This window comes from Ranitomeya imitator, chromosome 3, assembly GCF_032444005.1.
Source record: "Ranitomeya imitator isolate aRanImi1 chromosome 3, aRanImi1.pri, whole genome shotgun sequence".
NCBI classification, from domain to species: domain Eukaryota; kingdom Metazoa; phylum Chordata; class Amphibia; order Anura; family Dendrobatidae; genus Ranitomeya; species Ranitomeya imitator.
The window spans coordinates 266,359,367-266,372,269 of NC_091284.1; the positions used below are offsets into that span (position 1 = coordinate 266,359,367).

Here is a 12,903-nt window from a genome sequence, read left to right on the forward strand (position 1 = left end):
ATTAAACTCCACACTGCTATTATTTTGAACACACCCCCTTTCAATTAGTTATTCTAATACACAGACTCAAAACCATGCAGATCAGATTCTGAGTCTGTTGGTTTTCATAGAATCTACTGCACCAACTGGTAAATTGTTGAACATGTGGTAATTGAATTTTCTACCAAAACCAGCGATTAATCTGGTTAGTCATATTGAACTGCTTTTGGAGCTTTTGCTTTATCTCGTGCAATAAGCATCCAATACTTTCAGACATGGGCATAATTGAGACCGTGTCTGTAGCACCTATAGTACAAGCACATTTGGCTCATCCTACATGCAAGCGCATCGAAGATGAAGTACTTAACGTCTATTGCGCAAGCGCATTTTTGTCCATTCTATATGCAAGCGCATTTGAGATAGAGCTCATGCGCAAGCGCAAGATAATCTGGGGAGCACAGCCCACCGCGCAAGCGCATCAATGAGAATGACCTTTTAGTCTTTAGTTCTGGGGCATCTTCCGACGCGCTAACCATGCCGGCTAAAACCGCCTCACAGCTGGTAAGATTGATAATTTGATTATGAGATCTTTAAATAGATGAACTATGCTACACCGAGCACATTCACCTTGAGAAAGACACCTCGAGTGTCGGAACGCTTGGGTCATCTCTCCTTCCACCTGGCTACGCTGTTGCTTATGGGACCAAGAGGGTGACCTTAGTGGACCGATAAGGTGAAGTATTGCACATACCTTTGTCGGATCTCCACCTGTTTACCTTACATGGTCTTTGATATAGATATTGTGGGGCTCAAGGTGCATACTGTATCTTTGCTGGATCTCTACCTGTTTACCCTACATGGTCTCTGATATAGGTACTATGGGGTTTAAGATCTGAGACACCTACCCTATAAGGAAAGAGTTTCACCCTATGATATACTATTCACCCTAGAATAGCATTTTGTTGTCCCATTGACCTAATAATTTAAATGTTTTTAAGATCACAAGATATCACTAAGCCTATAGGTCTTATGCAAAAATGTATGCCTAGCCAGGAGTTGTATACATACATCTTTATTGAATATTATCAGATCAGATTCTGAGTCTGTTGGTTTTCTTAGAATCTACTGCACCAACTGGTAAATTGTTGAACATGTGGTAATAGAATTTTCTACCAAAACCAGCGATTAATCTGGTTAGTCATATTGAACTGCTATTATCTTGAACTCTACTGTATAATATGTATAGTAATCCATGATAATAAAGAGACTACAGAGCAGTCAAATAGTATGTAATCCATGCATTCAGGTGTGAGCTACATTGGTCCTTAGAATGAGTTTATACCTCACAGTAATGAATATAGCAGACAAGGCACATCTGAATACAGCTGAAAATCTCATTTAGTCATTGTTTCCCTGTCTGCATTCTGAAACACCCTAACTTTCTGTGAGTCTGATGGACTGAACCTGGATACAACTCATCTGAGTAAGGTCTCAAACATTTAATTACTGTTAACTAGAGATGATCAATTCAATCCACGGAAAATAAACTTTAAGTCAAATTTCCTGATACTTGGAGGTCCATCATGCTGGTGGGTGTGGACAGACTGTGCCACAGGCTCAGCCTACCCTGGAGGGGTGTAACTAAGAGCCACTTATGGTGAGGTTAGACTTGAGCCGCAGATAGCTGCTAGGTACCACTCCAGAGCAATATCCGGTACATCAACAGCTAACACCAAGAGTCACGGACTAGAAGTCATAGGTAGGACCAGATACTGATGTTGGTTCAGACAGTATAAATTCTGGATCACTAGACAGGATGAAGACTGGCGCTGGTTCAGACAGAGCGGTTTCTGAAACACTAGACGGAACAAAAACTGGCCCTCGTTCAGACAGTGCAGTTTCTGGAACACAGAACAGGTTCAGAGTAACAGAATGGGGACAAGAACAGGAACCCGACAACCGACTTAGCAGCTTGCAGACAATCTAAACACTGATGTTGCTCAGGCACATCCGTACAAGGGAAGGTGCCTTAAATAATTAACGCTTCCCAGCTATTGGATGGGGACACATACAGAGTGCACATGCGACTCCTTTAAGAGGTGGGGAGCATACGAGTGCCCTAAGCAAGCTCTCAGGAGAGCTTTGTGGTGTGCGCAGGCCCGGTGACATAGGAGCTGCAGTGTGAGTTGGAGCAGAGGACGGATCTGGGTGGCTGAGGCGGTGAGCATATCAGTGTCCCTGCTGGGAGGAAGGAGAGGAATCATGCAAGGATGATGGCATCACAAGGTCCAAGTGATATCGAACAGTTTGGGATTTGCTTTGGGCGAATAGGCCAATGTATGGAAAGTCCATTTCACACACTGCTGAAGGCTAATGATGCCACACGCAACCAAAATGGCTTTCCCATAATGCCCTGTAGCAATCACATCACATGGTCTAGAAAAGCCAATCGGGGGGATTACCACAGCCAGTATAAAAGATGAGGGCTGGCCAAGCAGCGCCTTTTTATGTGTTTACAGCATAGGGATAGGAAGACTGAGCACACATCACATTCCACATAGGGACAGAAAAAGACCAAAATTGTATGGTGTTGTACTACTGCACTTGTGCTGAAGAACATTGCATTATTATTCACAAATTGACTGTCACTCCCATTTTCAACGATTGAGATAGGGAAGTACTGTATTTAAATAGTCAATGTGATAGTGACTTCATTGATCCATGATGTACAGCAGTAACAAAACAGCTGCACCTTAATTACAGCATTTGTTTTTTAAAACTTCATACACTTAAAAACCAGGAGAGCAGTATAATACCCTGTATCCTAACTTGCTTGTAAATTATAGTGAAATTTTGGCTTTTGTGTCCCAATTCTGGAAGTCATATACAGGGTGGGCCATTTATATGGATACACCTAAATAAAATGGGAATGGTTGGTGATATCAACTTCCTGTTTGTGGCACATTAGTATATGGGAGCGGTAAACTTTTCAAGATGGGTGGTGACCATGGCGGCCATTTTGAAGTCGATCATTTTGGATCCAACTATTTTTTGCAATGGAAAGAGGGTCATGTGACACATCAAACTTATTGAGAATTTCGCAAGAAAAACAATGGTGTGCTTGGTTTTAACGTAACTTTATTCTTTCATGAGTTATTTACAAGTTAAAGACCACTTATAAAATGTGTTCAAAGTGCTGCTCATTGTGTTGGATTATCAATGCAACCCTCTTCCACTGTTGACACACTGATAGCAACACCGCAGAAGAAATGCCAGCACAGGATTCCAGTATCCGTTGTTTCATATGCTGCACATCTAGTATGTTCACAGCATAGAAAAGTGCCTTCAGATGACCCCAAAGATAAAAGTCTAAGGGGGTCAGATCGGGAGACCTTGGTGGCCATTCAACTGGCCCACGATGACCAATCCACTTTCCAGGAAACTGTTCATGTAGGAATGCTCAGACCTGACACTCAAGATGGTGCACCACCACCACATGTTATCCACCGCAAGCATGGAAAACCTATCATTTGTCAAAATTATTCTGGATGGATCAGTGCTGATTTTCTATTGGATGTGTACTTTCCCAGGGGGGTTCCCTGGACTTAGAACGAGCGCCCTCAGGAGTGAGTGCTGTTGGTCATCTGTTTACAGTGCTGATTTTCATTCACCTATGAGTACTGGCAATGATTACATTGGATATGCCATGTGCCTGCCTGATTACCAATTGTCTATCTTTTACACAGTTCTGGTGCCACCAGTGCCGATGGCCCATGCTCAGTTGGGTATCTACGCCCTTTTTATCAAGTCATCCTTACTGTAGAACTGCTTCTGCTGCAGTTGCTCGTCCTACATTACCAGACATCTTCTTGCTTCCCTCCTAATTCTCTCATGCACAGTCATGCCAGCCATACATCTCCTGGTTGCCCACCCACTGTGTTTTATAGTGCTAAATTGTACTACTGCAGCCAGACCTGCCACTGGTGTCCATGCACTGCCAGACATATCCTTGCCTGCCACATACTAATTCTAAATAATGTGGGTTTTGCCATTGTCACTGCAAATAAACAGCCACACATCTCCTGGCATCATGCCCACTGTGCTTTATAATCCTAGACTCCACTGCTGCTGCCAGGCCTGTCTTTGCTGGCCCCACACTGCCAGACATCTCCTTGCCTGGTCCACTGCAATTCTCTATCGTGCGGCTTCTGCCACTGATTAACCTTACAACTCCTCACTGCACACTGTTTTATAGTGGTAGGCCATACCACTGATGCAAAATGTACGCTCTTGAGGGTACACAAACATTAACCCCGTAACGACAGCCAATACACATTAAAATGACAGCCGTTAAGGGGCTTTATTCCCTCATTGCCATTCTAAAATGGTGATCGGGAATAAGGATGTAGTGCCTCCTAAAGACAGAAAATCTCGAGGTTTCAACTACCAGGGGTAGTTAAGAACTTGTAGAACATGATCAGGGCTGGATTTTCTAGTCTCTGATCATGAAAAAAAAAACACTGTGCTCGTAGTTACACTGATTTCCCTTCATTCTGACATGATATACATGTCAGAGGAGAGAGAAATGATGTCCCCAAGCTCCCTCAGTACCTAAGCCATCCCCGGCCCTCTGTGTCGTTGTCATGAAAAAAAAATGGCAGGCACATGCACAGTGCCGTTACCCGACAATAATAGGGAATTTTTCCCATTGGTTCCTTTTGATCATAGACCCTATCACAGTGATCAAAAGAAAAAATAGCAAATCAAATCTCCATTTGTCACCCCCTTAGTTAGATAAAAATGATATAATATATATACATATATTTTTTTCCATTCTTTGCAGTTGGGGTTAAGGTTGTATTAGGGTTAGGGTTGCATTAGGGTTAGTTTTGGGTTTAGGGTTGTATTAGGGTTAGGGATGTTTTAGGGTTAGGGATGTATTAGGGTTAGGTTTGGGGTTACAGTTGGATGTTGGGGCTGTGGTTAAGGTTGGAGTTGGTGAAAATTGGCTCTGTCGGGATTAAACAGCTCACAAAATAAAGCTAATTTTTTTTAAAGGCTTGTTCAGAACAAGCCATTGCTTCTTCATTTTGAAAACAGTTAACCTGTTCATGCTCTCTAACAAAAGATACTTTTTGGATGGCTTGATAAAAATCCTTTGTAATTGTTTCATCGCTTTGAGAATAACAAATCTATTGCGTGTGCCAAAAAAAAGGATAATTTTTCCAATACTAATTGAGCAGCCCTCATTCCACATTCAAAATTACTCGGCACGCCTGCTTGTGCTCCATAAATAAAGGGATAAGTTTTGGATGCAATGTGAAAAAGCTTTCACTATTTATTTTAGAAAAGAAAAAAAAGGTTTAAATAGCCTGTCATTTACAACTGGTTGCCATTGGTTTTCCGCCCAGACAGATAAGTTGAGGTCACTTGGACATTAATAAGGCTTTGTTTCCATTAAAGGGGTGTTCTCAAGTTCTTAAATTACTTTTAAAATAGCACTCCCATCAAAACTTGTATCCGTTTAATGTATTGCAGTCATCATATTATATATCACTTTATACTTACAATTGCTAATTTTGCCTTTCTACCCACTTCATTCTTCTGCCGTCCTCCTGCTTGCTTCATGTGGATGACGCGTCCGTATGTCATCTTCAGTGTCTCCTCGGTACCACGCTGGTGCACAGGCATACTTCTCCGACCTCTTGTGGGCAGAGCAAGGTACTGCAGTGCTCATGCGCTGGGGCTCTCTGGCCTTTCCCGCGACCTGCGCACTGCAGTACTTTGCTCTGCCCTCAACAGGACAGATAAATGTGCCTACACAGGAGCGCGATGCCAAGGATATTGTGTGGATGACATAGGGATGTGTCATCGACATGAAGCAAGCAGGAGGACGGTGATCGTAAGAAGATGGGAGTCGCTGGACTAAGACTGGTGACACCCCTCGGACCCTCTTTTGTTTGTTTCAATGAGACAATTTCCCTTCAAGTTGGATCAGATTTGTTTTTCTTGCGCACCCACAGATGCTGGATCAGAAAGATATCTGGGGAATTTGGAGAACAACGCAACACTTAACTCTTAGACATGTTCTTTAACACTTTCTAACTGTATGTATTTTCAGTAGGACACTGATGAGCTTATTATTTAGTTCACCTAACAATTTTCATGTACCTAGCTGATAAATTTATGGTTTTGGACAGAACATGCTGTCCCACAGGTTTTGGCTTATTGCTGTGTAAACTGTGCTTCAATAAAGTTGTAAATGATCCTGGATCACCAGCACTAGCTTGCCCAGAGCAAGCACAGGCTGAACTAAATCCGCGGAACAATTACATGGAAGGAGCCTATCGGCACTAACACAGCGTCAGTGCAGGTGCGCATATAGTGTGAACGCGCTCTCATCCCTGGCTGCTGTCTGTGGCTTCCACTCACTACACTGATATTGTCAGAAAGAAGCATTCTACAGGAGTACACCCCTTCCCAGCTTTCTGCTTGCTGAGGTGGGGGGAAGCAATACACTCTTCATTGATTGACAGTTCAGATCACAGGCATACTTGTGCTACTGTCCAGAACGTTGCACTGCTGCAGGTAAAGGCAGCTCTCCAGACTGCTCCAGAGCAGCCCTTAGAATTGTTATTGCATTGTACTTGTAAGTACTGTGCTACTTGCCTGGGAGACTGTCCACTACTTATTGACTGCAGCGGTGGCTGGTAGGCTAGGTAATAAGCAGTACATTCTTCAGTTGGAGAATGACGGACAGGTCTGACCACATGCTCCTCCATCAATTTGCATTTTTTTAAGAGAAAAGGTTTTTAATCCATAATATGAAAATAATGTTAATACTATAACTTTCATTACAAAATCTTCAGTTTTGTTCAAATTAGTTGATGCAAGAAAGGAAGACACCCCACATCAAAAACTACTACCTCTACAATTTTGCTTGACCTCCATGATGTTTAAGGAGAGCATCAATTCTTCTATGCATGGAATCAATAAGTTGACAACATGAACTTGCAACATCTTATCTTTTTCCATTCTTCAAGAATGACTTCTTTTAAAGACGGGATTCTGGATGGACAGTGATGCTCAACTTGTCTCTTCAGAATTCGCCATAGGCGTTTCGACTAGATTCAGATCAGAAAACATACTTGGCCACTAAATTACATCATCCTGTTCTTCATCAGAATGCAACAGGTGTGTGTTTTAGATCATTGATTCATTTTTCTATTTGAATGGTGTCAACAGTAAAACATGGCGGGAGCCACCTGTTGGTAACGTTATTATCATGTTATGGCTTAAAAAATGTTCTATGGAACTGAGTCTGGTCAAAATGTCAAAAACTCTTTTTGTTTTCAAATGTGTGTACTCATTTATGCTGAGCACTGAATATGTTAATAAATGTCACTATATCATGTTGTCAAAATAAAGATGAAGTGGCCAATCCCTTTAAGCAAAACACACACTGTTGATGGATCTCACTAAAGCATCAGTTATTGTGCACACACAGTAGGACATATGTGAACTTTCTGTACCATGTAGACTGTAAGTGGCCTATAGACTAGAGCTATTAAAGTCAGGGGTTGACATGTCATTGGCACAATTGTGCCACCGCACAGGAGCCCAAGAGATAATGGGCCCACATTCACCTTTAAAGCAGGTGGATTTGTGCGTTATGACGAGCTATTGAATTGTAAAGGACCCATATATTGTTCTCGTGCAGGGATTCTTTTCTGTCTCCATGTGATCATAATCTAAGTGTATGTAGAAAAGATTATATGACAATTAGTGATGAGTGAGCATGCTCGGATAACGCTTTTCTCCGAGTATGCTCAGGTGTTATCCGGGTATCTTGGGCGTGCTCGTTTATTATGTTCGAGTCCCTGAGGCTGCATGATTTCTGTTAGACAGCAACAACACATGTGGGGATTCCCTAACAAACAGACAATCCCCACATGTGTTGAGGCTGTCTAACAGCCGGAAATCATCCATTCACAGGAACTCGACCATAATACATGATAACACCTGAGTATGCTCAGATAAGACGCTATCCGAGTACGCTCGCCCATCACTAATGACAATGACAATGTTTTTAAAGTACTCTACGCCAATTATTATCAAGCACAGAACATCTGTAGACCATTTCTAAAAATACCTGCAACAGCTGATGGGATTTACAAATGGTAGATATTTTTAGTACTAACATACATATGATAGCATGCTTTACACATTCTATAAACCTGAATATGGCTATTCCAACCTTCTACAACAGTGTTCTGCGCTTATGTGACAATCCTATTTTTAGTGGTTGATTTAACTGATGATAATTGAAACATTTGCCTACCTGATACTTCTTTTCCCAAAGGTACTGTAATGTAATGTTTTCAACACAGTCAGTTATACACAGCTTGCTGCCAAACACCTCTCGTAGCATATTCACAAGATACAAATGATGTTCATTGTCCATTGCATAGAAGTGGTTAAAGTCTAACAACACAACTTCAGTGCTGTGATTAGTTAGGAAAGTGTTAATTTCTGTAAGTCCATCCCATACTTTAATTCCATATAAGCCATGAATGAAGTAGATTTCTATTTCAGCTTCCTCTGGCTTAGAAGATACCCGTAGGTCAAAATAGCGAATACCGGACTCCAATTGTTCCTTGAAAGTTAAATTTTGGGTAACAGACCACTTCTTCATTAGTTTCTTGACCAATGAGATTCTTGCTAAACGTTTAAGTGATCTTGCTTGGTCTGGTCCAACGGGAGATTTTTCGTCAACCCAATAACTGAATGAATCATGTGACCCTGAAAGAGAATAGACCATCTTAAAGTTCATACTGACTCTTCCAAAAAAAGGAGCAACACAAGTTAAGGAGTATGAAGAACATTAAATTAAGGCAATGACAACCCAAATAACAGGCATCAGACATGACATCTGTTTTGGGTTCGTTTAGCAACTGAAAGAGACCCGTAAACATTAAGAAAATCGGGAAGTTTATTTTTGTAAATGATGGAGTTGGAGAATGTACTTGGTGCTAATGACGATTTGCAAGTTGCAGCAGATCCTGATGCCAAGTACAGGCACAAGAGGCCACGTCATAGGAATTCAAAATATATACTATAGACTAGTAAATGTACAGTGGGAACAGAAAATATTCAGACCCCTTTACATTTTTCATTCTATGTTTCATTGCAGCCATTGGGTAAATTCAAAAAAGTTTTTTTTCCTCATTAATGTACACTCTGCCCCAATCTTGACTGAAAAAAAAACCAGAAATGTAGTAATTTTTGCAAATTTAATAAAAAACAAAAAGTGAAATATCACATGGTCATAAGTATTCAGACCCTTTGCTCAGACACTCATATTTAAGTCACACACTGTCCATTTCCTTGTGATTCTCCTTGAGATGGTTCTACTCCTTCATTGGAGTCCAGCTGTGTTAATTAACCCCTTCATGACCCAGCCTATTTTGACCTTAATGACCTGGGCGTTTTTTGCAATTCTGACCAGGGTCCCTTTATGAGGTAATAACTCTGGAACGCTTCAACGGATCCTAGCGGTTCTGAGACTGTTTTTTCGTGACATATTGGGCTTCATGTTAGTGGTAAATTTAGGTGAATAAATTCTGCGTTTATTTGTGATAAAAACGGAAATTTGGCGAAAATTTTGAAAATTTCGCAATTTTCACATTTTTTATTTTTATTCTGTAAAACCAGAGAGTTATGTGACACAAAATAGTTAATAAATAACATTTCCCACATGTCTACTTTACATCAGCACAACTTTGGAAACAAAGTTTTTTTTTTGCTGGGAAGTTACAAGGGTTAAAATTTGACCAGCGATTTCTCATTTTTACAACGAAATTTACAAAACCATTTTTTTAGAGACCACCTCACATTTGAAGTCAGTTTGAGGGGTCTATATGGCTGAAAATACCCAAAAGTGACACCATTCTAAAAACTGCACCCCTCAAGGTGCACAAAACCACATTCAAGAAGTTTATTAACCCTTCAGGTGCTTCACAGCAGCAGAAGCAACATGGAAGGAAAAAATGAACATTTAACTTTTTAGTCACAAAAATAATCTTTTAGCAACAATTTTTTTATTTTCCCAATGGTAAAAGGAGAAACTGAACCACGAAAGTTGTTGTCCAATTTGTCCTGAGTACGCTGATACCTCATATGTGGGGGTAAACCACTGTTTGGGTGCACGGTAGGGCTTGGAAGTGAAGGAGCGCCATTTGACTTTTTGAATCAAAAATTGGCTCCACTCTTTAGCGGACACCATGTTGCGTTTGGAGAGCCCCCGTGCGCCTAAAAATTGGAGCTCCCCCACAAGTGACCCCATTTTGGAAACTAGACACCCCAAGGAACTTATCTAGATGCACAGAGAGCACTTTAAACCCTCAGGTGCTTCACAAATTGATCCGTAAAAATGAAAAAGTACTTTTTTTTCACAAAAAAATTCTTTTAGCCTCAATTTTTTCATTTTCACATGGGCAACATGATAAAATGGTTCCTAAAATTTGTTGGGCAATTTCTCCTGAGTACACCGATACCTTACATGTGGGGGTAAACCACTGTTTGGGCACATGGTAAGGCTCGGAAGGGAAGGAGCGCCATTTGACTTTTTGAATGAAAAATTATCTTTATCGTTAGCGGACACCATGTCGCGTTTGGAGAGCCCCTGTGTGCCTAAACATTGGAGCTCCCCCACAAGTGACCCCATTTTGGAAACTGGACCCCCCAAGGAACTTATCTAGATGCCTAGTGAGCACTTTAAACCCTCAGGTGCTTCACAAATTGATCCGTAAAAATGAAAAAGTACTTTTTTTCACAAAAAATTTCTTTTAGCCTCAATTTTTTCATTTTCACATGGGCAATAGGATAAAATGGATCCTAAAATTTGTTGTCCAGTTTGTCCTGAGTACGCTGATACCCGATATGTGGGGGTAAACCACTGTTTGGGCGCACGGCAGGGCTCGGAAGGGAAGGCATGCCATTTGGCTTTTTAAATGGAAAATTAGCTCCAATCATTAGCGGACACCATGTCGCGTTTGGAGAGCCCTTGTGTGCCTAAACATTGCAGATCCCCCACAAATGACCCCATTTTGGAAACTAGACCCCCAAAGGAACTAATCTAGATGTGTGGTGAGCACTTTGAACCCCCAAGTGCTTCACAGAAGTTTATAACGCAGAGCCATGAAAATAAAAAAAAATTTTCTTTTCTCAAAAATGATTTTTTAGCCCGCAATTTTTTAATTTCCCAAGGGTAACAGGAGAAATTTGACACCAAAAGTTGTTGTCCAGTTTCTCCTGAGTACGCTGATACCCCATATGTGGGGGTAAACCACTGTTTGGGCACACGTCGGGGTTTGGAAGGAAAGTAGTGATGTTTTGAAATGCAGACTTTGATGGACTGCTCTGCGGGCGTCACGTTGCGTTTGCAGAGCCCCTAATGTGGCTAAACAGTAGAAACCCCCCACAAGTGACCCCATTTTAGAAACTAAACCCCGAAAGGAACTTATCTAGATGTGTGGTGAGCACTTTGAACCCCCAAGTGCTTCACAGATGTTTATAACGCAGAGCCGTGAAAATAATAAATACGTTTTCTTCCCTCAAATTTAATTTTTTAGCCCAGAATTTTTTATTTTCCCAAGGGTTACAGGAGAAACTGGACCCCAAAAGTTGTTGTCCAGTTTCTCCTGAGTACGCCAATACCCCATGTGTGGGGGTAAACCACTGTTTTGGCACACGTCGGGGTTTGGAAGGGAAGTAGTGATGTTTTGAAATGCAGACTTTGATGGAATGCTCTGCGGGCGTCATGTTGCGTTTGCAGAGCCCCTGATGTGCCTAAACAGTAGAAACTCCCCACAAGTGACCCCATTTTGGAAACTAGACCCCCAAAGGAACTTATCTAGATGTGTGGTGAGCACTTTGAACCCCCAAGTGCTTCACAGATGTTTATAACGCAGAGCAGTGAAAATAATAAATACATTTTCTTTCCTCAAAAATAATTTTTTAGCCCAGAATTTTTTAATTTTCCCAAGGGTAACAGGAGAATTTTGACCCCAATAGTTGTTGTCCAATTTCTCTTGAGTACGGTGATACCCCATATGTGGGGGTAAACCACTGTTTGGGCACATGCCGGGGCTCGGAAGTGAAGTAGTGACGTTTTGAAATGCAGACTTTGATGGAATGCTCTGTGGGCGTCACGTTGCGTTTGCAGAGACCCTGATGTGGCTAAACAGTAGAAACCCCCCACAACGCAGAGCCGTGAAAATAAAAAATCATTTTTCTTTCCTCAAAAATGATGTTTTAGCAAGCAATTTTTTATTTTCACAAGGGTAACAGGAGAAATTGGACCCCAGTAATTGTTGCACAGTTTGTCCTGAGTACACTGATACCCCATATGTGGGGGTAAACCACTGTTTGGGCACACGTCGGGGCTCGGAATTGAGGGAGCACCATTTGACTTTTTGAATACAAGATTGGCTGGAATCAATGGTGGCGCCATGTTGCGTTTGGAGACCCCTGATGTGCCTAAACAGTGGAAACCCATCAATTCTACCTCCAACACTAACCCCAACACACCCCTAACCCTAATCCCAACTGTAGCCATAACCCTAATCACAACCCTAACCACAACCCTAATTCCAACCCTAACCCTAAGGCTATGTGCCCACATTGCGGATTCGTGTGAGATTTTTCAGCACCATTTTTGAATGATTTACCGCGGATTTCCAGTGTTTTTTGTGCGGATTTCACCTGCGGATTCCTATTGAGGAACAGGTGTAAAACGCTGCGGAATCCGCACAAAGAATTGACATGCTGCGGAAAATACAACGCAGCGTTTCCGCGCGCTATTTTCCACACCATGGGCACAGCGGATTTGGTTTTCCATTAGTTTACTTGGTACTGTAAACC

General features: G+C 41.6%; 1 protein-coding gene across 1 annotated transcript in view; it reads right to left on the minus strand.

Annotated features, from left to right (window-relative positions):
* PLCXD2 (phosphatidylinositol specific phospholipase C X domain containing 2) overlaps positions 1-12,903 on the minus strand; it is a 58,234-nt gene that overhangs the window by 19,511 nt on the left and 25,820 nt on the right. Inside the window, exon 2 of the mRNA XM_069756444.1 lies at positions 8,321-8,781. Coding sequence (XP_069612545.1) covers positions 8,321-8,781 — 461 coding nt within the window. The remainder of the gene's footprint in view (positions 1-8,320; positions 8,782-12,903) is intronic.